At 45.3% G+C, this 27,116-nt stretch overlaps 1 protein-coding gene across 1 annotated transcript; it reads left to right on the top strand.

Moving 5' to 3' along the window:
* Window positions 1-4,464: 4,464 nt before the first annotated feature.
* LOC141152640 (taste receptor type 2 member 40-like) lies at window positions 4,465-6,014 on the top strand. Its single transcript, XM_073637199.1, has one exon. The coding sequence runs from the start codon at window positions 4,563-4,565 to the stop codon at window positions 5,514-5,516; it is 954 nt and encodes a 317-aa protein (XP_073493300.1). The 5' UTR covers window positions 4,465-4,562; the 3' UTR covers window positions 5,517-6,014.
* Window positions 6,015-27,116: the final 21,102 nt, after the last annotated feature.

Below are 27,116 nucleotides of genomic sequence, written 5' to 3'. Positions count from 1 at the left end.
ACAAGCAAATGGCGAAGAAAAATGGTGTTCTCTGGATTGCTTTTTAAGCAAATAATGAGGATTAAGATCCAAAGAAAACTATTCCTGGCCCCTGAGACCTGGGCCTCTGTATAGAAATGTCTAACAGCAGGAGAAGGCAGAATTGGAATGGAGCTTCTTGTGCTGTATGCACTGCAGTCTGCTATATACACTGCCTGCCTATATACACTGCCTGATATCTCTTCAGATGGATTAGTCCTCAGAAGGACTGTTTGTTGAGATGGATATGTGTAATGTACGGTTTTTCTCCCTACACTACCTAATACACAATCAAATCTCTCCCTAGCTCAGCAGCAGCTCTCCCTACACTGTCTGATCCGGAGTGACTGTGCATGGCAGCGCCAGGTCTGATATAGACCTGATGACGCTGTGCAGCCAGCCAATCACTGTAATGCCACAACCACCATGGCTACAGCATTACAGTGCATGGCAGGCAATCCCTGCATGTTCATTGGCTCTCTATAGAGCGCCAAACATGCAGGAAGGGGACCTGAGTTCCCACCCGAGCAACCCGGAAATACTCGGCGAGCGCAGAGCATCTCGAGCAGTGAGATGCTCGGGTGAGCACCGAGCTGTAGCGAGCATGCTCGCTCATCACTAATATAGATATTTATTTTATCTTTTTTCATATTTTTCAAAACATTTTTTTCACTTTCAAGTGTATTTGTTAGTCCGCCGGCTGTCATAACAACCCATCGGCACCTCACAATCCCATCACAGGTGCACAGAATGACACGTCCCTTTGTCGACATGCTTTAAATGCTGCTGTCAGAGATTGACAGCAGCAGCATTTAGCAGGTTAACAGCCACAGGCAGAGCTCCACTCCGCCCACAGCTGTTGGAGGCAGATGATGGCTGAATACCTGCCGGAAAAGATACAGGCTCGCGAGCCAAGTCAAGGACCCAACGTAACATAACTGTACATCATATATCAGGAATGGGTTAAGCTAAGTATGTGATGTCCAATTTCATTGCAGTACAAAACTGAGGAATCATGCAACTAGTGTAGAGTCCTCTCTCTCTCTCTCTCTCTCTATATATATATACAGTACAGACCAAAAGTTTGGACACACCTTCTCATTTAAAGATTTTTCTGTATTTTCATGACTTTGAAAATTGTACATTCACACTGAAGGCATCAAAACTTGCCTTATAAATGGGGTTGGGACCATCAGTTGTGTTGTGCAGAAGTCAGGTGGATACACAGCTGATAGTCCTACTGAATAGACTGTTAGAATTTGTATTATGGCAAGAAAAAAGGAGCTAAGTAAAGAAAAACAAGTGGCCATCATTACTTTAAGAAATGAAGGTCAGTCAGTCCAAAAAATTAGGCAACCTTTGAATGTGTCCCCAAGTGCAGTTGCAAAAACCATCAAGCGCTACAAAGAAACTGGCTCACAAGAGGACCGCCCCAGGAAAGGAAGACCAAGAGTCACCTCTGCTTCTGAGGATAAGTTTATCCGAGTCACCAGCCTCAGAAATCGCAGGTTAACAGCAGCTCAGATTAGAGACCAGGTCAATACCACACAGAGTTCTAGCAGAAGACACATCTCTACAACAACTGTTAAGAGGAGACTTTGTGCAGCAAGCCTTTAAGGTAAAATAGCTGTTAGGAAACCACTGCTAAGGACAGGCAACAAGCAGAAGAGACTTGTTTGGGCTAAAGAACACAAGGAATGGACAATAGACCAGTGGAAATCTATGCTTTGGTCTGATGAGTCCAAATTTGAGACCTTTGGTTCCAACCACCGTGTCTTTGTGCGAAGCAGGAAAGGTGAACGGATGGACTCTACATGCCTGGTTCCCACCGTGAAGCATGGAGGAGGAGGTGTGATGGTGTGGGGGTGCTTTGCTGGTGACACTGTTGGGGATTTATTCAAAATTGAAGGCATACTGAACCAGCATGGCTACCACAGCATCTTGCAGCGGCATGCTATTCCATCCGATTTGCGTTTAGTTGGACCATCATTTATTTTTCAACAGGACAATGACCCCAAACACACCTTCAGGCTGTGTAAGGGCTATTTGACCAAGCAGGAGAGTGATGGGGTGCTACGGCAGATGACCTGGCCTCCACAGTCACCAGACCTGAAGCCAATCGCGATGGTTTGGGGTGAGCTGGAACACAGAGTGAAGGCAAAAGGGCCAACAAGTGCTAAGCATCTCTGTGAACTCCTTCAAGAAAGTTGGAAGACCATTTCTGGTGACTACCTCTTGAAGCTCATCAAGAGAATGCCAAGAGTGTGCAAAGCAGTCATCAAACCAAAAGGTGGCTACTTTGAAGAACCTAGAATATAAGACATACTTTGAGTTGTTTCACACTTTTTTGTTAAGTATATAATTCTTCATGTGTTAATTCATAGTTTTGATGCCTTCAGTGTGAATGTACAATTTTCATAGTCATGGAAATACAGAAAAATCTTTAAATGAGAAGGTGTGTCCAAACTTTTGGTCTGTACTGATATATATATATATATATATATATATATATATATATATATATATACAGTTGTGCTCAAAAGTTTACATACTCTGGCAGAATTTTTCCTTTCTTGGCCTTGTTCCAGAGAATATGAATGATAACAAAAAAACTTTTTCTCCACTCATGGTTATTGGTTGGGTGAAGCCATTTATTGTCAAACTACTGTGTTTTCTCTTTTTAAATCTTAATGACAACCAAAAACATCCAAATGATCAAAAGTTCACATACCCCAGCTCTTAATACCATGTATTGCCCCCTCTAACATCAATGACAGTTTGAATTTTTTTGTGGTAGTTGTGGATGAGGGTCTTTATTTTCTCAGATGGTAAAGCTGCCCATTCTTCTTGACAAAAAGCCTCCAGTTCCTGTAAATTCCTGGGTTGTCTAGCATGAACTGCGCGCTTGAGATCTCCCCAGAATGGCTCAATGATATTGAGGTCAGGAGATTGAGATGGCCACTCCAGAACCTTCACTTTGTTCTGCTGTAGCCAATGGCAGGACGACTGGCCTTGTGTTTTGGATCGTTGTCATGTTGGAACGTCCAAGTACGTCCCATGCGCAGCTTCCGGGCTGATGAGTGCAAATTTGCCTCCAGTATTTGCTGATAGCGAGCTGCATTCATCTTTCCTTCAACTTTTACCAAGTTTCCTGTGCCCTTGTAGCTCACACATCCCCAAAAACATCAGTGATCCACCTCCGTGCTTTACTGTAGGAATGGTGTTCCTTTCATCAAAGGCCTTGTTGACCTCTCTCCAAATGTAATGTTTATGGTTGTGGCCAAAAAGTTCATTTTTAGTCTCATCACTCCAAATTACCTTGTTCCAGAAGTTTTGAGGCTTGTCTCTGTGCTGTTTGGCGTATTGTAGGCTCTCGCCTACTTTGTGGCATTTGTGCAGTAATGGCTTTCTTCTGGCAACTCAACCATGCAGACAATTTTTCTTCAAGTGCCTCATTATTGTGCATCTTGAAACAGCCACACCGCTAATTTTCAGAGAGTCCCGAATTTCAGCTGATGTTATTTGTGGGTTTTTCTTTGCATCCCGAACAATTTTCCTGGCAGTTGTGGCCGAAATTTTTGTTGGTCTACCTGACCATGGTTTGTTTTTTACAGAGCCCCTGATTTTCCATTTGTTAATCACAGTTTGAACGCTGCTGACTGGCATTATCAGTTCCTTGGATATCTTTTTGTATCCCTTTCCTGTTCAACTACCTATTACTGTAGATCCGTTGATAATTCTTTTGCTTTCCCCATGACTCACAATCCAGAAACCTCAGTGGCTGGATGATGATGCAAGAGTCTTTCTGGATCCCAGAAACTCACTCAGCTTTTATGTACACACACTGATTACAATCAAACAGCTCACAGGCGAGGATGCTACCTTTAGTAGCCATTCAAACCCATTTGTGTCAAATTCTGTGCATGTTATCAGGCCAAAATCACCAGGGTATATGAACTTTTGATCAGGGTCATTTGGATGTTTTTGGTTGTCATTAAGATTTAAAAAGAGAAAACACAGTAGTTTGACAATAAATGGCTTCACCCAACCAATAACCATGAGTGGAGAAAAATATAATGTCTATTGTGCATCTGTATGTGAATATAGGAAGAGGAACATGATGGGGGGCACGTCCTGAATATGGGGTCTTTGCTATTAGTGTCTACCTTTGTTCAATGGAGAAAAAATATCAGATGAATAGATAATGGATAGATAGATGATATATAGATGATAGAGAGATCATATGATAGTTTTCCATTTTTCACACATTATGTAAATACCATTTAAAGTTCCACTTAGTCAATTAATCACATGATTAAACCTCCTGAGTAAACATTTTTATTCTCTGTCTGCAATGATAGCTGTGACAGACAAATCCCTATTGTTATAGAATAAAAGCAATGTTTATTAGTCAGACGAGCCATGAAGTCATGTCCCCCACACAAAGAAAGCGGGTTGCCTTGTTAGGTCTGGTCACTGAGCAATGTGCATGAAGTAGCAATGAGGATTCTGGAGAATTACATTGCGTCCATAACCTGGTCAGGATGTTACAGGTCCAGTATTTGGTTCTGATCATCATCGAATCTCTGGCTTTGGTGACGTACGTTCCTGGGAATATATTTATTATTGTTAAGAACATTCAGGACTGGACCAAGAACAAAAGACATTCTCCATTTCTCCAGCTCATCCTTGGTGTCAGTGGGGTAAACATTGTACAAGGACTCTTAATGGTCCTATCAACTTTCTTCATGACGCATATCAAGAATACCGTTCTAAGCAAGATCTATATCACTGTTTTCTTGGTTCTTACGTCTTGTAACCTTTGGTTCTCTACCTGGCTTTGTATGTACTACTGTCTACAAACTGTTCAGATAAAGCTGAAGATTTACCAGTCCTTACAGGAAACATTTCCAAAGATGGTTCCTTGGTTTCATACTCTTTCTTTCCTGGTGTCGTTAGTAGTGAGCATTCCAATTGCATTCAAAACCTTAGAAGACCAATCTACAAATACAACATTGTCTACGTTGCCATTGAATGCAACCTCGAGTACTTCTGTTGATACTTATGGATTGATGACTTTGGTAGGGTCCATCTTAGAACAGATTTCGTACGTGGTATCATCATTGGGCTTCCTGCTCATGTTCATCTCCTCACTGGCCATCATCATCTCTCTCTGTGCAAATGTAAGACATCTTAAATCAAAGGCTGGAAACCCAAGAAGTAAAGATGTGGAAGTTTGTTTTATGCCTTTAGTTTTTCACATGGATGCAGCTAAAGCTGTTGGTTGTATTGTGGGTGTTAATGTGGTATTATGTGCTGCTGTTAACCTATTAACTTCTGCAACGAGTGCCACCATTTGGACATTGGCATTATCAATGGTACATACTATTGTTCAATTTCTTAGCTGTCTCAACCTGATAAAAGGACATGTGGATATAAGTAACATGTCTTTTTGCTGCCTTTGTAATAGGAAATATGTAAATGAAACTGAAAATTGATTTTGCTTTAACTTGAAATGTAACTTATTCAAAGTATAGTTTACATTTTCTTTAGAAATGGACAAGTGCACAATTTCTTTATTATGAGACACAAGCACAATACCTTCCAATCACACATGTGTCCTGGTGGGTACTCCATGAGCAGAGACAAAGTTATCAGCACCGCTCAACTATTGATGTAGAGGTGAGTGGAATCAGGATGGGTAAAAAGAAATGGGTAGCAGAAATGACATTCTGCAGATTACATTTTTCCACATGGAATAAATTCACAGGGTTGAATAATAATTGCATGGTATCTTGCTGATAATGGGAGGTCCCTGGGACAAACTGATTTAGAAAACAGGGCTCTGGAGTCCCCCAGTTGATAGATAAAAGATTCACACAATTCGATTCATTGTCAAAAAGACTGATGGAGATAGTTAGGTTCTGTAGTCACCTAGCTCTGACAGTCCCATAAGCCGCCTAGTAATCATCTTTCCTGTCGATAGGTGATAACTTGTATTTATGGTACAATACCTTAAAGTGTGTTTTCCTATCTAAGTAAATCATGAATGTAACATTATTTGTCTAACTCATTCTTAAGAAGTACCTAAACATTTTTTTAAATTTAATTATGGATCAGTTTTTGCAAAGTTATTAATCTTTCTAATATACTCCAGAACTTTCTATTGTTTCCTTCTCTCCCAATCACTATGGTAAAGTGCTGGTTTACCTACCCAGTTCATGTTTTTTAGTAGCTGCTTTCAGCTGCTGGTTTAGCAAGAATCCATATTCAGGCTTCTTTTTGTACGCATGATAAGGTACCATTGATATGGAGAATAATATAATAATTATGGATATCCTAATTAGTGACGAGCGAGCACTAAAATGCTTGGGTACTCGTTGCTCGGGTCGAGCAAATTGGAATACTCGGGTGCTCGACCCGAGCAACGAGCTCAATGTAAGTCTATGGGAAACTCGAGCATTTTTCAGACAGCTCCCCCCGGAGGTGTGCAGAGGGCTTAAAAATTGGCCAAATTGATGGGAACAGTGCTCAAATAACATGGGAACAGCATGGGGAAGACCCCAGGAAGCATTTCTGACTCCTAGGTCACTGCTGCCAGCAACGTTGTCAGAGTATTACACCACTTTTACTGACTCACAATAAAACATATAAAAACAAATCCAAAATGGATTTTCCTGGGAAAAATGTTAAGGAACATCTTTTCCAGGGTAATGACTTGTATATAAGGCAAAATAAATAACCAAAAACAAAAATGCTTCTCCAGACCTTGGGCTATGTTCACACGTAGCGTTTTTGATGCGTTTTTGCACTTTTGCATTGCTTTCAACCAAGACAAATGCAATCACCGGGAAATGTCATTTTAACATTTTACAACCTTATCTGGCCATGTGGTGTGTGACACATCATCAGACACATCATGTTTCATTTATGAAGGAGGGATTGTGAATGTCACAAACGCTATTTTTACAGCCTTACTATTCTTAAAGGGCCAGCAGTCGGCTATGCTTTGTAGTTCCCATTATTAAAAAGTGGGTCTCCTATACTGTTATTGCGTATGCAGTGACTGCAAGGGCTGCCAAAAATTTGGACGCAACCCAGAGGAGGGTCTCAAAAAAAATGTTCCCATTATAAAGGAGCGGGTCTCCTATAGTGGTAATGCCCATGCAGTGACTGCAAGGACTGCCAAAATTTGGGAAAAACCCCAATAACAATTTAAAGACACATAGAGGTGGGCCTCAGAAATGACATGTTCCCATTAAAAAGGAGAGGGTCGCTTATCCAGTTATAGGGTATGCAGTGAGTCCAACTTCTGCTAGAATTTAGGAAAATCCCACTAACAATTTAAACACACATAGAGCAGGGCCACAGTAACGACATGTTCCCATTAGAAAGGAGAGAGTCTGCTTTACAGTTATAGGGTATGCGGTGAGTCCAACGGCTGGAAAAATTTAGGACAAAATCAACTAACTATTTAAAGACACATACAGCTGGGCCACAGTAACGACATGTTCCCATTCGAAAGAAGAGAGTCTGCTATCCAGTTATAGGGTATGCAGTGAGTCCAACGGCGGCCAAAATTTATTATAAAAACCCTACTAACAATTTAAAGACACATGGAGCTGTGCTACAGTAATGAGTATGACATGTTCCCATTAAAAAGGTGTGTGTCTCCCATACTGTTTGCCTATGGAGTGAATGCAACAGCTGCCAAAAATGTGGAGGAACTCCAGTGTCCCTTCCAAGAGACGTAGAGGTCGGAGGGCCTCCAGAATACAATGTTCCCATTATTAGGAAGTGGGTCTCCCATACTGTTTGCCTATGCAGTGAATGCAACGGCTGCCAAAAATTTGGAGGAACTCCAATACTCCTTGCAAGAGAAGTAGATATGGTGATATGGAAGATATGGTGGTGGAGGATGAGAATGTGGATAAGGAGGAGGACAAGAGCAAATAGACAAAATCAGGAAGCATACACTCATGTCTGGGTGTGAAGACAGAGGTGCATGGGAATAGAGTTAGACCTCCCAAAAAACCCCACTGTATTTAAGTTTATGTTATGCTGCTGTCATTCGGTGGTGTTGAGAAGTCTGGCCCAATCCATCCCTTTTTCATTTTTATAAGAGTCAGCCTGTCAGCATTTTCAGTTGACAGGCGGATGCGCCTCTCGATTATAATTTCACCGGTGGCACTAAAAACCCGATCTGACAAAACGCTGGCGGCAGGGCAGGCCAGGACCTCCAAGGCATAGAGAGCCAGTTCATTCCACGTATCCAGCTTGGATACTCATTAATTATAAGGCAAAGAGGAATCATGGAGGACATTGGTACGATCGGCAAGGTACTCCCTCAGCATCTCCTGCAAGTTTTTCCTCCTTGTGAGACCCCACGCCTCAGGGCCTGTGCGATGGGAGGGTCTGAGAATATTCTCCCAGAACTTTGACAGTGTTCCCCTGCCTCTGCTGGATTGAAGTTATGTCTCTCTCGCCTGTACTCCTCGGTTGTCCAACGAAGTGTGACCTCTGCCGCCAACGTTTTCACATGGGAATTTTATAAATAATTCTGCAACAAGGGCCTTCTCGTACTGCACCATTTTATTAGGCCTGTCTGGCGTGGGAATAAGAGATATAAAGTTCTTCTTGTAGCGTGGGTCTAGAAGTGTCACCAACCAGTAAAGACTGTCACTCAAACTCTGGAGAGCATGAGGGTCATGGGAAAGGCAGCATAACATAAACTCGGTAATGCGTGCCAGACTGCTAACAGCCAAGACTTCCTTGTCCTCACCAAGAGGACGACTGACCATGCTCTCCTCCTCATCCTCCTCCCTGTCCTCAGGCCATCCATGCTAAACAGCTGGTATGATAATTGTGCAGGTGGTACCGTCTATAGCTCAGGAAACTAGCTCCTGTTCTTCCTCCTCCGCCTCTTCTTCCTCATTAACAGGTGGATATGGCAGAAGAAACGTGCATAGATATCCGCGCTCCTCCGTATGAAAAGATAATCCAGTGATCAAAGGGTTAATGGAAATATTTTTTATTATTAATAAACTACATTCATATGCGTTTCATGGACGTCCTGTCCGCTTCCTCAGTGAGTAGCTGATGCACAGATATTCCTAGTATCCCTTATATACAGGTGTAAAGGACATATTGATATTCATGCTATGGCAACTCCATTTTGTCTGCTTGCTTCAAAATCATGTTATTATACTCTTTGCATAACATACATTATTTCCTTCTTTCCTTATTGATTCACATGCAACTTTCCCACACTAACCTTTTCTCACAAGAACATTCTATGAGACACCCTGCTCCTGTTATCTAACTAGTCTGAGCCGGGATGTACGACCTTGTAACTTTCCACCATGCACCGAACTAACGATAATATGACCATATGTGTATTTCCGTAATAATTGTACTAACATTGGTTTAAGCCTGTAGTATGCCTGTAGGTGATTGGCTATTGATATACTCAAAACAATATAAAATGCTAAGTAGAAATAAACGGGGTTAGAGATTCTTGAATCCCCCCATACAGAGCTTTGCCTCCGTCTGGTTTTCTATTGGATTGCAATCAACCTTGTAGCATAATAATTTGACACTCACTTGGTCAACCGTGAAGGGTCATTACTGCCCTCCCTCAACACAGGCAATCAAGAGAAAGAAAAAAAAATCTGTGCCAAGGCGCCAATTCGCTGCATTTGGTATAAAAGCAAATCGATATACATATGTTCAAAAACATGTTAACAAGTCTTATTATGTTGTAATCGAATATAAATTAACTAAAATGAATCAAAAGTCTGGAAGTTGTTAAATTGTGTCTTCATGCTCGGAGTATTATGTAAAAACAAACAAACATGTTTTAAACACTTCTCATGGAATAGAAGCCATGCTTCCAGGTCAGTATTGCACTACTGCACCCTGAAGGATACTGGGAAGAGCCGCTGCTCCACAGAGTCCGACCGTCACTCCGAGAGAGAAGGACGGGATCTGTTTTTTGTATATGTGTTTTAATGAAGAGAACCTGCTCCGTATTCCTGGAACGCACAGGCCGCTCACCCATGTGTCAGAGGAGCAGGAGACAAGTGTAGATAGCATCCCGCATGTATCGCCTGGACAAGAGATGCAGTCATAATCATAATTTTTACATTATTTCTCATTGTGAAAATAAAATAAATAAATAAAAACATTGGAATTAACTTAAAACAAGACTCAATAAGATTTGACCAAATTTAAATAGATCCAATAAAAAACACACTAAATATTCCTTAACGCAGACATAAACAAAGACTGCATACATTTCTTACATCTTACACTTTTTATTAAAGAGAATACCATTTGCACCAGGACATTCTTCAAGAAGGTGGACGCAAATAGCTATATCCATTATAGCAGCGGACACTATAGAAAATGGCTCAGGAATATACCTTTCAACCAATTTCATAGGATTAGAAGGGATCGTACAGCTGAAACAGATTTCATGGAACTCTAAAAGAAAAATTTTCTTTACGAGGCTATCCCAATAAATTAATCAAAGAATCGTATTAAAAAGCTAGGGATTCTTATGATCAGAATATTGCTCCCAAACATAAGAAAAGAGAATACTTTTCTTTTGAGCATACGTTAAAATTCATTACTACTTTTAGCTCTCCACATAAACTTATAAGGGAAATTCTACAAAAAAAACTGGCACATTTTGCTCAGTGATTCCGTTCTTCGGAAAGTTCTAACTGGGAAACCCTCTATTGTATTCAAAAGAGCACCCACCCTGAGGAATATCCTAGCACCTAATAGGATTAAAGTGTTGAATAGTAAAGAAATATACTGGATCTACAAATTAGATACATTAAAACCCAATGGGCTTAATGAAGTCTCAGCGGTTTTTATCTAAATTCCATCTAAATGTTGCTTTTAGTCAGTGTTAATGTTTCAGTCCTCGCTTAGTGTGGTTTTTACTGGATCCAATTAAATTTATTCAAATCTTATTGAGTCTTGTTTTAAGTTAATTCCAATGTTTTTTTTTTAATTCATTTATTATTCTTTTCACAATGAGAAATAATGTAAAAATTATGATTATGACAGCATCTGGCGCCCGGTCTTTTTTTTTTCTTGATTGCCTGTATATAAGGGATACTAGGAACATCTGTGCATCAGCTACTCACTGAGGAAGCGGACAGGACGTCCGTGAAATGCGTATGAATGTAGTTTATTAATAATAAAAAAAATATTTCCATTAACCCTTTGATTACGGGATCATCTTTTCATACAGCGGAGCGCGGATATCTATGCACCTTTCTTCTGCCATATCCACTAGTTGATGTACCTTGGAGCCCTGATTTGGGCTGGTGTTGTCTGCAGCTCTCTACACAAGCGCCTACATGTGTTGTGCATTAACACAACTCTACGAGGTGAGCAACTTATCTGCATATATTATTATTTAGCATTTGGTAACAGCACCATCTGCGCCCCTTTCTCTATTTCTTTTTCCATCCTCTTCCTCATTGTTACCCAATCCACGTTGGGGTGAGATGAGGCTTGGCTGTGTGTAATCACACTGTATGGTTTCTTGCTCCATCTCATCGTGCTCCGCCTGCAATGCATCCTCTTTAATTGTGAGCAGAGGGCGTTTCAGAAGACAGAGAAGCGGGATGGTGACTCTAATTATGGCGTCATTGCCGCTCACCATCATGGTGGAGTCCTCAAAGTTTTGGAGGATGGTACACTTGTCTGACATCCATGTCCACTCCCAAGGTCTTATGTGTGGAGTCTGACCTGAATACCAACGGCCTTGTTGATGCTGGTAGTCAACAACTGCCCTCTTCTGCTCACAAATCCTTCCCAACGTCTGCAATGTAGAGTTCCAACAATGAGGACATCGCAGATCAGTCATTGGGCTGGAATATGCAAACGCTGCTGAAGCACGGCAAGGGTGGCGGAAGCTGTAGCTAACTTTCTAAAATGGGCACACAGGTGGCGTACTTTGACAAGCAGATCCAGCATTTCCGAGTAGGTTTTGAAAAACCACTGAACCACGAGTTTAAGCACATGGGCCAGGCATGGTACGTGTGTGAGCTCGCCTCGCCTCAGAGCCGCCACCAGGTTCCAGCAATTGTCACAAATGACCATGCCTGTCTGTAGGGTCAGCAGTTTCAGCCACAGATCTGTCTGCTCTTTCAGAGCTGTCCCCAACTTTCAGCGTTATGCGGTTTGTCACCTAAGCATATTAGCTTCAGCACAGCCTGTTGCTGCTTGGCTGAGGCAGTGCTGCAGTGCTTCCAGCTTGTTTCTGATGTGGTCATTTCAGAGATAGAAGCTGAAGAGGAGGAGGAGGAGGTGAAGGAGCTGTAGAATGTGGAGTTAAACCTGATTGACCCAGGGCCTGCAATCTTCTGTGTCAGGAGGATGTGTTCCGTCCCGAGGTCCGACTGGGTCCCGGCTTCCACTATATTAACCCAATGTGCCATCAGCGAGATGTACCGTCCCGGCCCACAAGCACTTCTCTACATGTTATTGGTTAGGCGGACTTTCCCAGTAACTGCGTAGTTGAGGGCACGGCTAATGTTCTGGGACACGTGCTTGTGTAATGTGGGGACAGCACACCGGGAGAAATAGTGGCAGCTGGGGACTGAGTACCGCCACCATCAGCTTGCAGAAAGCTTCCGTCTCCACGATCCTAAAAGGAAACATTTCGCGCAAGCAGTCGCAAAATGTGTGAATTTATTAGTGTGGCCTGTGGGGCGTTGGCTACATATTTGCGCTTGCATTCCAAGGACTGGGGTTAGGACAGCTGAATACTGCTCTGGGACAAGCACGTGGATGTGCTTGCTGATGGTGCTAGTTGAGAGTATGCAATGACAGGTGCAGGGCAGGAGGCATCTTGCCATGCGCCATGGACAGGGGATTGGCGTGCATGCACAACAGCGGAAGAAGCAGTGTGGTGTCATCTATTGACAGTGTTTCTGGACCCTGGGGTTTGGCTCACGTAGTCGAGTGCTTTGCTGCCACGTTCCAGATCATGCTGGTGGTGGCAGGCTGCTAGTTTTGCTATCCCTGCTGATGCTGGCCTGGCAGGTGGTGCAAATGGCCTTTTTTGGGTTATCTGCAGAGCCTTTAAAAAACAATCAGACTCGGAAAGACCTAACAGTTGTACTGGCAACTTCCGTAGTGTTGGCGTTATGAGGAACGCTTTCCTGCCTTGTGTCTGCGGCCACCACAATGCTTCTTCCTGCCTGTTTTGGTGCTACACCTCCCTCTCCCTGTGTGCTGCTGTCCTCACTCTGTATGTCCCCCTGCCAGGTTGGGTCAGTTATGATATCATCCACCACCTCGTCTTCCACTTCCGCACCCTGGTCCTCCTCCTGACTTTCTGGGAATTGTGTCTCATTATCATCATCCAATTCTTGCGACAGTAATTGCACTTTCCCACGATTGCCTTCGTGTGACCGTTGCTGCACCAATATTTGGGCATCCCTACAAGCGTTCTCCTCTTGACTCGCTTGAAGCTGGCCGGGTGAGAGGCCCGAATCTACAAACAAAAAAGTGAACAGCTCTTCTGATTGTCCAAGTGTAGGATCAGTTCTCTCCGGGCACACGGCTTGGTGGGAGGAAGGAGGATCAGGGTGAGGAATATGCGGTCCAGACTCAAGGCTACTGAGACTTAACCATGTGGAAGACATGGTGGTGATGATGGTAAAGTGACTGGAAGCATTATCTGCTATGCAACCAACAACATTTTGACACTGCTCTGGGTTCAATAGTGGTGTACTGCGGTCCCCTAGTAATTAGGACAGGAAGGTCGAGGGAGAAGATGTTGGTGTTTGTTGTAGCACAATTTCAGCTTGCCCATGGCCACGTCCTTGGCCTCGGCATGCACCATCACATCACATCCACTTCCCCGTCCCTTGCCCATTTTAAATGGAGGACAATATTTTCCACGTTCACGAGAAATGGCTGATTTTGGAACACAGTTATATGTGATACGTCTGACAGAGAACCACAATTTTAAATAGCAGGCCTGTATTTTACTAATATTATTCTACACAGAGACCTAGTGTGAATAACTTGACCGATACACTGCAATGAAATGAAAATTGAAGAAATAACTGATTTTGGAACACTGTTATAGGGCATATGTTTGACAGAGAACCACGGTTTTAAATAGCAGGCCTGTAATTTACTAATATTATTCTACACAGAGACCTAGTGGGAATAGCTTGACCGACACACTGCAACGAAATGATAATGGAAGAAATGGCTGATTTTGGAACACTGTTATAGGTGATATGTCTGACAGAGAATCTCGGATTTAAATAGCAGGCCTGTAATTTACTAATATTATTCTACACAGAGACCTAGTGTGAATAGCTCGACCAACACACTACAACGAAATGAAAAGCAGAAATGGCTGATTTTGGAACACTGTTATAGGTGATATGTCTCACAGAGAAGCAAGGTTTTAAATAGCAGGCCTGTAATTTACTATTATTATTCTAAACAGAAACCTAGCGTGAATTGCTTGACCGACACACTGCAACAAAATGAAAATGGAAGAAATGGCTGATTTTGGAACACTTTTATAGGTGATATGTCTTACAGAGAACCACGGTTTTAAATAGCAGGCCTGTAATTTACTAATACTACTCTTCACAGAGACCTAGTGTGAATAGCTTGACCGACACATTGCAAAAGAATAGAAAAGGAGGCCAATATTTTCCACATTCAGTTCAAATTTTTGGATTTTTATTGTTTTAATATGGCTGTATTCTGCAGTGCTAACAGGCAAATGGAGCAGAAAAGCGGTGTACTCTGGATTGATTTTTAAGCAAATAACCAGGATTAAGATAAAAAAAAATTACCCTGGCCCTTGATATATGGGGCTATGTCTATAAATATCTATAATTATTACAGCAGCAGCAGACAGGACGTTCAATGGGCCCTCTTGCGCTATATGCACTGCAGTCTGCCACATACACTGCCTGCCTAACTCTTGTCTAGCACTGATTATATGTAGCTGGATTAGTCCTTAGAAGGACTGTTAGTTCAGATGGATATATATATATGTTTTGGAATACCTATACAAAGTGTAAATGAGCAAATTTCTCCCTGACACAGCAGCAACTCTCCCTACTCTGCCTGTTTTCGGGATAGACTGTGACGATCATAGCTGCGCCAGGTCTTATATAGACCTGATGACTCTGTGCGGCCAGCCAATCACTGTAATGCGACAACCAACATGGCTACCGCATTACAATGCATGGCAGGCAATCCCTGCATGTCATTGCCTCTCTAAAGAGTGAGAAACATGCAGGGAGGGGACACGAGTTCCCGACTGAGCAAATACTCGCTGAATGCCGAGCTTATCAAGCACAGTGATGCTCGGGCGAGTACCAAGCAGTGGCGAGCACGTTCGCACATCACTTGTGCTTAGTAGTTTAGTTCTTCATCCCCGGTGTGTAGTTTAGTTCTCCAACCCCTGTTGTCTAGTAGTTTAGTTCTCCATCTTCTGGTGGGTAGTGGTTTAGCTCTCCATCCCCAAGCACCCTGCAATCCTTGGGAATTCCAAAACTTATGGAGCAGCCCATTTCCCAACTGCCCCCTCAGCCACTAGAGTCAACCATTGCCCATTTAGCGAGATGTAATGCCCCTGGCCATACTTGCTTGTCTAGGTGTCAGTGGTGAAATGCACCCTGTCAGACATAGATTTTTTCAAGGAACGGGTGATGTTGTCTGCAACATGCTGGTGTAGCACAGGCACATCTTTCTTAGAGAAGTAATGGCTACTGGGCAACTGATACTGGGGGACTGCGACAGCCATCAACTTTTGGATAACATCTGTATACACCAGGTGGAAAGGCAGCATTTCTGTGGCCATCAGATCGGAGATGGTGAAGTTAAAGTTCTTTGCTTTGGCATGTGTTGGAAGAAACAATCTTTTACTTGACTTCAGGACCGAGGGCTGGCTGCTGTGCTGAGAGACGGTTGAGTAGGGTAAACACGACAAACTGCTGGACTGTGAGAGAGGTGCAGGCAGAGATGTTATGGTGGATTGAGAAAGATGGGGTGTGTTCGGTGTCTAAGATCAGTCAAAAACAGCAGGCATGTCCACTTCCGTAACAGCTGAGGGGTTCTCACTCACCTGAGAGTCACCCTCCTTCTCTTCCTGCCCTGACAGCACAGTACAGTTCGCGTGCACCTCAGGTATCTGAATCTCATCAGTATCACCAAATTCATCATCTTTTCACCATCTCATTCAACCCCCCCAACCGACCTATCCATTAAAGTCAATGGCTGCCTGCTCTCTCCAGTCCCGCGAGCTTTACTCTGATCTCTGCTTCAAACCTGAGATCCAAGCCCTTTCCACATCCTGCTGACTTCAACTCCAAAATATCTCCCGGGTCCGCACATTACTCAACCATGAATCATCAAAAATACTAGTACATGCCCTCATCATCTCTCACCTCGAATACTGCTACCTCCTGCTCTGTGGCCTCCCTTTCTAACACTCTCGCACCCCTCCAATCTATCTTAAACTCTGCTGGCCGACTAATACATCTGTCATCCCACTATTATCCGGCTTCTCCCCTCTTTCACTCCCTGCCCTGGCTCACTGTTGCCCAGAGACTCCAGTTGAAAACCCTAACTTTGGCATACATGGCCATCCAAAACCTGTCCCCTCCATACATCTGTGACCTAGTCTCCCGATACTTACCTGCGTGCAACCTCCCATCCTCACAAGATCTCCTTCTCTACTCCCCTCTTATCTCCTCTTCCTACAATCGCATACAAGATTTGTCCCGTGCATCTCCCCTACTCTAGAACTCTCTACCCAATACCTCAGTCTCTTACTTACTGTGGAAACCTTCAAAAGGAACCTGAAGACTCACCGACAAGTGTACAACCTGCAAAATCCCTCGCTCCACCATAGCGCTGTTCCCTAACCTACAGTAGCCTCACAAATCCCTTGTAGATTGTTTGTGCGCCCTCGTGGGCAGAGTCCTCTTTCCTCCTGTACCAGTTGGTCACCCCTTTTCACATGTAAAGCGCCACGGAATGAACGGCACAATAATAATAAAAAATAATTATACTATTTGTACTGTGGGTCAATTGATGCCACTTATCCTGGTGTTTGCCCCTAATTTGAGCTGTTTTGGCAGCTTTTGGGCCCCTTTGAAAGTGTTGTGTATGCGCTTGGTTTTGCCACCCATTGAATGCAATGGGATTCGGATATGTTCAACAAATTGTTGGACGAATTGCTAGGAGAATATTGGAAAGTTCGCTGATCTTAAACGAATAAAACCTTAAGAGGTTTGCACATCTCTAGTAGAGTGTATCAGTTTGGCATACGTGAGTAGTATAGAGTACATCAGTTTGGCAAACATAAGTAGTGTAGAGTGCATCAGGTTGGTATACATGAGTAGTATAGAGTGCATAAGGTTTGCATACGTGAGTAGTGTAAAGTGCATCAGGTTAGCATACAAGAGCTCTGTAGAGTACATCAGGTTGGCATACGTGAGTAGTGTAGAGTGCATCAGGTTCGCATACGTGAGTAGTGTAGAGTGCATCAGGTTGGTATACATGAGTAGTATAGAGTGCATAAGGTTTGCATACGTGAGTAGTGTAAAGTGCATCAGGTTAGCATACAAGAGCTCTGTAGAGTACATCAGGTTGGCATACGTGAGTAGTGTAGAGTGCATCAGGTTAGCATACGTGAGTAGTGTAAAGTGCATCAGGTTAGCATACATGAGCTCTGTAGAGTACATCAGGTTGGCATACGTCAGTAGTGTAGAGTGCATCAGGTTGGCATACATGAGTAGTATAGAGTGCATCAGGTTAGCATACGTGAGCAGTGTAAAGTGCATCAGGTTAGCATTAGGGTTGAGCGAGTATGTTCTGTCTGAGTATGCTCGGGCCGAGCTCCGAGTATTTACAGCTGCTCGGTGATAAGGTTAAATCACTCCCGTGTGCATGATTTGCAACTGTTTGACAGCTTTATTACATGTGAGGAATGTGTAAGAAATAGATATTCCTCACATGTAATAAAGCTGTCAAACAGTTGCAAATCATGCACACGGGAGCGATTTAACCTTATCACCGAGCAGCTGTAAATACCCGGAGGTCGGCCCGAGCACACTCAGCAAAAGGGTTAATAGAACATACTCGCTCAACACTAGTTAGCATACATGAGCTCTGTAGAGTACATCAGGTTGGCATACGTGAGTAATCTAGAGTTCATCAGCTTAGCATACATGAGAAGTATAGAGTGCATCAGTTTAGCATACGTGAGCAGTGTAGAGTGCATCAGGTTGGCATACGTGAGTAGTGTAGAGTGCATCAGGTTGGCATACGTGAGTAGTGTAGAGTGCATCAGGTTGGCATATGTGAGTAGTGTATAGTGCATCAAGTTGGCATACGTGAGAAGTGTAGAGTGCATCAGTTTAGCATACATAAGTAGTGTAGAGTGCATTAGGTTAGCATACATGAGTAGTGTAGAGTGCATCAGGTTGGCATACGTGAGCAGTGTAGAGTGCATCAGGTTGGCATACGTGAGCAGTGTAGAGTGCATCAGGTTGGCATACGTGAGTTATGTAGAGTGCATCAGGTTGGCATTTGTGAGTAGTGTAGAGTGCATCAGGTTGGCATACGTGAGCAGTGTAGAGTGAATCAGTTTGGCATACGTGAGTAGTATAGAGTGCATCAGGTTGGTATACGTGAGTAGTGTAGAGTGCATCAGGTTGGTATACGTGAGTTGTGTAGTGTACATCAGGTTGGCATAAGTGAGTAATGTAGAGTGCATCAGGTTGGCATACCTGAATAGTTTAGTGTACATCAGGTTGGTGTTATGCACACGCCCGGGCTAAGCGGCGTGTGCGTGTGATTGGTAGTGATTCCACTGGACCGTGCCGGAGAGTGAATGCCTGGAGGGGCGTGACTAAGTATTCACCCGATCCGACCAGGGTCGCACGACGGCATACGACGCCAGTGCACCAAGGAGGAACCGAGCAGAGGGACCAGGTGCTACTCCAGGACAGACCCCGGACACGGCTGTTGACCCACACAGGGGAATACAGGAACAGGCTGGTAGGCTGGCACACAGACTGGAGGGTATAGGCAGGCACGACTGGTATGCAGGCAGGCGGGTATGCAGGCAGGGGGGTAAAGGCAAGCACAGCTAGAGTGCAGACAGGGAGGCACTAGCAGGTAGGAACACAGGCGGGATAGAACCCAGTACACACCGGGACTCAGGAACAATACAGGCAGAGGGTTACAGGCAAGCACAGCTAGAGTGCAGACAAGGCTGAGCAGGGAGGACAGGGCTCTGTTCACACGGAACAGACAGGAAGGGAAAGACAGAGCCAGATACTCACACAGTACTTGCAGAGACAACAAGCAGGAGTTAGGTACGAGTTCAGACTCTGCAGAAAAAGGAAGGGAACGGACATAGAGGCAAAACAGGTAAAGGACAGGAGAGAGTTCAGACTGGAACTGAGTGTACTGGGGAGACCGACACTGCAGAGGGATACAGGAGCGGGTCTGGGAATACGGCCCCCAGAGAGGCGGAACGAACAGGCAAGGAGCGTGTTCAGACAGGACAGACCAGACGCAGGAGCGGGTCTAGGAAATCGGCCACTAGAAGGCGGAACGAACAGGCAAGGAGCGTGTTCAGACAGGACAGACCAGACACAGGAGCGGGTCTAGGAAATCGGCCACTAGAAGGCGAGAGGAACAGGCTAGGAGCGAGTTCAGACAGGTCAGACAAGATACAGGAACGGGTCTAGGTAATCGGCCCCTAGAAGGCAGGAGGAACAGGCTAGGAGCGTGTTCAGACAGGTCAGACAAGATACAGGAAAGGACTCAGTTCAGACACGGGAGCTGATACCGCAAAGCAGGAGAAATACAGGACTCAGTTCAGACACGGGAACTGATACAAAAAGCAGGAGACAAGAGACGGGACCTGGCACCTTCAGAGTGCAAGCACACACTGAAGTAAACACTATGCTCAGGCAGGGATAGAAGGAAGCTGCTGAGCTATATACCAGGTGACAGACAGCAATAGGCTGAGGACGCACAAGGGGTGTGACCCACAGCAGGTACAAAAGGCAGGAAGTGATCGGGCGCCGCCCTTAAGCAGCAGAAACAGACACAAACAGACAGCATGGAGGGAAGCCAGAGAGACACTCCGGACAGGAGATCAAGTGCGCCCTCTTGCACAGTGGGAGATGGACCACCATGCAAGGACGCCACCAGGTATGTTACAGTACCTCCCCCCTTACGCCCCCTCTTCTTCAGGCCTGCCAGAATCTTCCGCAGGGAATTCGAGGACCAGTCGTTCACTGGGTTGGAGGGGGACAGAGACTTGAGGGTAATCTCTGCTTCGAGGTACATCTTGTCAAGCTCACAGGAAAAAATAGACGGGTTATCAGGTACATAATGAGGAAAAGTCACTGTCTCTTTGTTATCTGGTGGTATCCCGGAGGATTCAGGAAACAACTGGAGGTCCTCCGCCGGGTCAGAAGAGTGCAGAGGCTCAGAGAAAACAACTGCTTCAGAGTACACTAGGTCGGACTCACTGGAGGAAGCAGGCGAGGTATCGGGTACCGAGTATAGGAAAGTCTCTGTCCATTCACCACCAGGTGGCACCCCGAAGGGTTCTGGAGACAGCTGGCGGACCTCCGCCTGGTCAGAGGGGTGTAGAGACTCACGGGTAACCTCTGCTTCAGAGTACACTAGGTCGGACTCACTGGAGGAAGCAGGCGAGGTATCGGGTACCGAGTATAGGAAAGTCTCTGTCCATTCACCACCAGGTGGCACCCCGAAGGGTTCTGGAGACAGCTGGCGGTCCTCCGCCTGGTCAGAGGGGTGTAGAGACTCACGGGTAACCTCTGCTTCAGAGTACACTAAGTTGGACTCACTGGACGAAGCGAGCGAGGTATCAGGTACAGAGTATAGGAGAGTCTCTGTCCTTTCGCTACCAGGTAGCACCCCGAAGGGTTCAGGAGACAACTGGAGATCCTCCGCCTGGTCGGAGGGGTGTAGAGACTCGGAGGTAACTACCACTTTGGGGTACCCATTGTCAGGCTCACAGGACGAAGCGGACAAAGTATTGAGTACCGGGTGTAGAGAAGTCTCTCTCCATTTGTCATCGAGTGGTATCCCGGAGGATTCAGGAGGCAACAGGGGATCCTCCGCCAGGTAGTAGAGGTGCACAGACTCAGAGGTAACCACAGCTTTGGAGCATCCTTGGACATGCACACCGGTTAAAGAGAGAGAAGCATCTGATGCCGGGTGCAGGAAGTTCTCCTGTGTGGAGTCTGGATGGGCAGAAGTCTCTTCGGGCAGGAGAACTGGTGCACTACCCACGCACACTACCCATTGGGGTTTCTCCGGGATACAGGGAGATGAAGCTTCAGTAGGGACTTCAAGGTTGGGGTCAGGAGGTCTCAGGGAGGACAGACCCTGGCGTGACGGCTTGCCTCTAAGTCTAGCACGTCTGGACTGCCTCTTGAGGTTGAGAGAAGTATTCCGGAAAGCGTAGTCACCCTGTGAGGATTCTGGGTGGGCAGTAGTCTCATTGGGCTGGAGGACTATTGCGCTACCCACACACATTACCCATCGGGGCTGCTCCGGGATATTGGGAGGTGAAGCTTCAGCAGGAGCCTCCGGGTTAGGATCATCGAAGACCATTAGAAAGGCCACCAGGAAGGCCATTAGGTCCAGGAGGATCGGATCCTGTGTTTCATATAGGGGGTTGATCCATTCCAAGGCATCACCCGCCAGGTAAGACATCATAAAGGCCACTTTAGCCCAATCGGAAGGAAAATAGAGAGGGTAGGCCTTAAAGTGTAGCATGCATTGCTCCACAAATGCACGACACTGTCTTGGATCCCCATAGTAACGTGGCGGATCCGCAGGAACGAGAGCTGATAGATCCATCTGGACGGTGCGTAATTTCGCCTGGAACTCAGCTAAGAGAAAAAAAATTTATTTATTTATTTTAATGCATATATTCGCTGGAAAACTTCTCAGAGAGCGAAGGCCGTGGGGCTCAACGGGAACCATGGCCTGAGCATGCTGTTATGCACACGCCCGGGCTAAGCGGCGTGTGCGTGTGATTGGTAGTGATTCCACTGGACCGTGCCGGAGAGTGAATGCCTGGAGGGGCGTGACTAAGTATTCACCCGATCCGACCAGGGTCGCACGACGGCATACGACGCCAGTGCACCAAGGAGGAACCGAGCAGAGGGACCAGGTGCTACTCCAGGACAGACCCCGGACACGGCTGTTGACCCACACAGGGGAATACAGGAACAGGCTGGTAGGCTGGCACACAGACTGGAGGGTATAGGCAGGCACGACTGGTATGCAGGCAGGCGGGTATGCAGGCAGGGGGGTAAAGGCAAGCACAGCTAGAGTGCAGACAGGGAGGCACTAGCAGGTAGGAACACAGGCGGGATAGAACCCAGTACACACCGGGACTCAGGAACAATACAGGCAGAGGGTTACAGGCAAGCACAGCTAGAGTGCAGACAAGGCTGAGCAGGGAGGACAGGGCTCTGTTCACACGGAACAGACAGGAAGGGAAAGACAGAGCCAGATACTCACACAGTACTTGCAGAGACAACAAGCAGGAGTTAGGTACGAGTTCAGACTCTGCAGAAAAAGGAAGGGAACGGACATAGAGGCAAAACAGGTAAAGGACAGGAGAGAGTTCAGACTGGAACTGAGTGTACTGGGGAGACCGACACTGCAGAGGGATACAGGAGCGGGTCTGGGAATACGGCCCCCAGAGAGGCGGAACGAACAGGCAAGGAGCGTGTTCAGACAGGACAGACCAGACGCAGGAGCGGGTCTAGGAAATCGGCCACTAGAAGGCGGAACGAACAGGCAAGGAGCGTGTTCAGACAGGACAGACCAGACACAGGAGCGGGTCTAGGAAATCGGCCACTAGAAGGCGAGAGGAACAGGCTAGGAGCGAGTTCAGACAGGTCAGACAAGATACAGGAACGGGTCTAGGTAATCGGCCCCTAGAAGGCAGGAGGAACAGGCTAGGAGCGTGTTCAGACAGGTCAGACAAGATACAGGAAAGGACTCAGTTCAGACACGGGAGCTGATACCGCAAAGCAGGAGAAATACAGGACTCAGTTCAGACACGGGAACTGATACAAAAAGCAGGAGACAAGAGACGGGACCTGGCACCTTCAGAGTGCAAGCACACACTGAAGGAAACACTATGCTCAGGCAGGGATAGAAGGAAGCTGCTGAGCTATATACCAGGTGACAGACAGCAATAGGCTGAGGACGCACAAGGGGTGTGACCCACAGCAGGTACAAAAGGCAGGAAGTGATCGGGCGCCGCCCTTAAGCAGCAGAAACAGACACAAACAGACAGCATGGAGGGAAGCCAGAGAGACACTCCGGACAGGAGATCAAGTGCGTCCTCTTGCACAGTGGGAGATGGACCACCATGCAAGGACGCCGCCAGGTATGTTACAGTTGGCATATGTGAGTAATGTAGAGTGCATCAGGTTGGCATATGTGAGTATTGCAGAGTGCATCAGGTTGGCATACGTGAGTAGTGTAGAGTGCATCAGGTTGGCATATGTGAGTTGTGCACGGTGCATCAGATTGGCATACGTGAGTAGTGTAGAGTGCATCAGGTTGGCATACGTGAGTAATGTACAGTGCATCAGGTTGGCATACATGAGCAGTGTATAGTGCATCAGGTTGGCATACGTGAGCAGTGTAGAGTGCATCAGGTTGGCATACGTGAGTAGTGTAGAGTGCATCAGGTTGGCATACGTGAGCAGTGTATAGTGCATCAAGTTGGCATACGTGAGAAGTGTAGAGTGCATCAGTTTAGCATACATGAGTTATGTAGATTGCATCAGTTTGGCATACTTGAGTAGTGTAGAGTGTATTAGGTTGGCATACATTAGTAGTGTAGAGTGCATCAGGTTGGCATACGTGAGTAGTGTAGAGTGCATCAGGTGGCATACGTGAGTTGTGCACGGTGCATCAGATTGGCATACTTGGGTAGTGTAGAGTGCATCAGGTTGGTATACGTGAGTAGTGTAGAGTGCATCAGGTTGGCATACATGAGTAATGTAGAGTGCATCAGGTTGGCATACGTGAGTAGTGTAGAGTGCATCAGGTTGGCATAGGTGAGTAGTGTAGAGTGCATCAGGTTAGCATATGTGAGAATTGTAGAGTGCATCAGGTTGGCATACGTGAGAATTGTAGAGTGCATCAGGTTGGCATACGTGAGAATTGTAGAGTGCATCAGGTTGGCATACGTGAGTAGTGTAGAGTGCATCCGGTTGGCATATGTGAGTAGTGTATAGTGCATCAAGTTGGCATATGTGAGAAGTGTAGAGTGCATCAGTTTAGCATACATGAGTAATGTAGAGTGCATCAGTTTGGCATACTTGAGTAGTGTAGAGTGTATTAGGTTGACTTACATGAGTAGTGTAGAGTGCATCAGGTTGGCATAGGTGAGTAGTGTAGAGTGCATCAGGTTAGCATATGTGAGAATTGTAGAGTGCATCAGGTTGGCATACGTGAGAATTGTAGAGTGCATCAGGTTGGCATACGTGAGAATTGTAGATTGCATCAGGTTGGCATACGTGAGTAGTGTAGATTGCATCAGGTTGGCATACATAAGTAATGTAGAGTGCATCAGGTTGGCATACGTGAGTATTGCAGAGTGCATCAGGTTGGCATACGTGAGTAGTGTAGAGTGCATCAGGTTGGCATATGTGAGTAGTGTATAGTGCATCAAGTTGGCATATGTGAGAAGTGTAGAGTGCATCAGTTTAGCATACATGAGTAATGTAGAGTGCATCAGTTTGGCATACTTGAGTAGTGCAGAGTGTATTAGGTTGACTTACATGAGTAGTGTAGAGTGCATCAGGTTGGCATTTGTGAGTAGTGTAGAGTGCATCAGGTTGGCATACGTGAGCAGTGTAGAGTGCATCAGGTTGGCATACGTGAGCAGTGTAGAGTGCATCAGGTTGGCATACGTGAGCAGTGTAGAGTGAATCAGTTTGGCATACGTGAGTTGTGTAGAGTGCATCAAGTTGGTATACGTGAGTAGTGTAGAGTGCATCAGGTTGGTATACGTGAGTAGTGTAGTGTACATCAGGTTGGCATACGTGAATAGTTTAGTGTACGTCAGGTTGGCATATGTGAGTAATGTAGAGTGCATCAGGTTGGCATACGTGAGTAATGTAGAGTGCATCAGGTTGGCATATGTGAGTAGTGTAGAGTGCATCAGGTTGGCATAGGTGATTAGTGTAGAGTGCATCAGGTTGGCATACATGAGTGGTGTAGAGTGCATCAGGTTAGCATACGTGACTAGTGTAGAGTGCATCAAGTTAGCATTAGGGTTGAGCGAGTATGTTCTGTTCCGAGTATGCTCGCGTCGAGCTCCGAGTATTTACAGCTGCTCAGTGATATGGTTGAATCGCTCCCGTGTGCATGATTTGCAACTGTTTGACAGCTTTATTACATGTGAGGAATGTGTAAGAAATAGACATTCCTCACATGTAATAAAGCTGTCAAACAGTTGCAAATCATGCACACGGGAGCGATTTAACCATATCACCGAGCAGCTGTAAATACTCGGAGCTCGGCCCGAGCATACTCGGCGAAAGGGTTAATAGAACATACTCGCTCAACACTAGTTAGCATACATGAGCTCTGTAGAGTACATCAGGTTGGCATACGTGAGTAATCTAGAGTTCATCAGCTTAGCATACATGAGTAGTGTAGAGTGCATCAGGTTGGCATACGTGAGTAGTGTAGAGTGCATCAGGTTGGCATACGTGAGCAGTGTATAGTGCATCAAGTTGGCATACGTGAGAAATGTAGAGTGCATCAGTTTAGCATACATAAGTAGTGTAGAGTGCATTAGGTTAGCATACATGAGTAATGTGGAGTGCATCAGGTTGGCATACATGAGTAGTGTAGAGTGCATCAGGTTGGCATACGTGAGTTGTGTAGTGTACGTCAGGTTTGCATACGTGAATAGTTTAGTGTATGTCAGGTTGGCATAAGTGCGTAGTGTAAAGTGCATCAGGTTGGCATTCATGAGTTGTGCAGAGTACATGAGGTTGGCATACGTGAGCAATAGAGTGCATCAGATTGACATACATGAGTAGAAGTGTATGGTGCATCAAGTTGGCATACGTGAGTAATGTAGAGTGCATCAGGTTGGCATACGTGAGTAGTGTAGAATTCATCAGGTTGGCATACATGAGCTCTGTAGAGTACATCAGGTTAGCATACTTGAGTTGTGTAGAGTGCATCAGGTTGGCATACATGAGCTCTGTAGAGTACATCAGGTTAGCATACGTGAGTTGTGTAGAGTGCATCAGGTTGGCATACGTTAGTAGTGTAGAATGCATCAGGTTGGCATACATGAGCTCTATAGAGTACATCAGGTTAGCATACGTGAGTTGTGTAGAGTGCATCAGGTTGGCATACGTGAGTAGTGTAGAATGCATCAGGTTGGCATACATGAGCTCTGTAGAGTACATCAGGTTAGCATACGTGAGTTGTGTAGAGTGCATCAGGTTAGCATACGTGAGTTGTGTAGAGTGCATCAGGTTGGCATATGTGAGTTTTGTAGAGTGCATCAGTTTGGCATACGTGAGTTGTGTAGTGTATGTCAGGTTGGCATATGTGAATAATGTAGACTGCATCAGGTTGGCATACATGAGTAATGTAGTGTGCATCAGGTTGGCATTTGTGAGTAGTGTAGAGTGCATCAGGTTGGCATACATAAGTAGTGTAGAGTACATCATATTGGCATGCATAAGTAGTGTGGAGTGCATCAGGTTGGCATACGTGAGTAGTGTAGAGTGCATCAGGTTGGCATACGTGAGTAGTGTAGAGTGCATCAAGTTTGCATACTTAAGTAATGTAGAGTGCATCAGGTTGGCATACGTAAGTAGTGTAGTGTGCGTCAGGTTGGCATACGTGAGTAGTAGTGTAAGTCAGAAATGAATTTAGTAGTCCGTGGATATTTGGTACAGTCTGAAGCATTCTTTAACACACAGGCCAGGTTTGTCAGGGCAGGTTCCACATTGATAAGCGGTGTCGTT

Source organism: Phyllobates terribilis, unplaced genomic scaffold (assembly GCF_046119375.1).
Source record: "Phyllobates terribilis strain yellow unplaced genomic scaffold, ASM4611937v1 Scaffold_6__1_contigs__length_29720123, whole genome shotgun sequence".
Lineage (NCBI taxonomy): Eukaryota > Metazoa > Chordata > Amphibia > Anura > Dendrobatidae > Phyllobates > Phyllobates terribilis.
The sequence above is the reverse complement of the archived record's forward strand: the minus strand, read 5'-3'. Positions and strand labels throughout refer to the sequence as shown.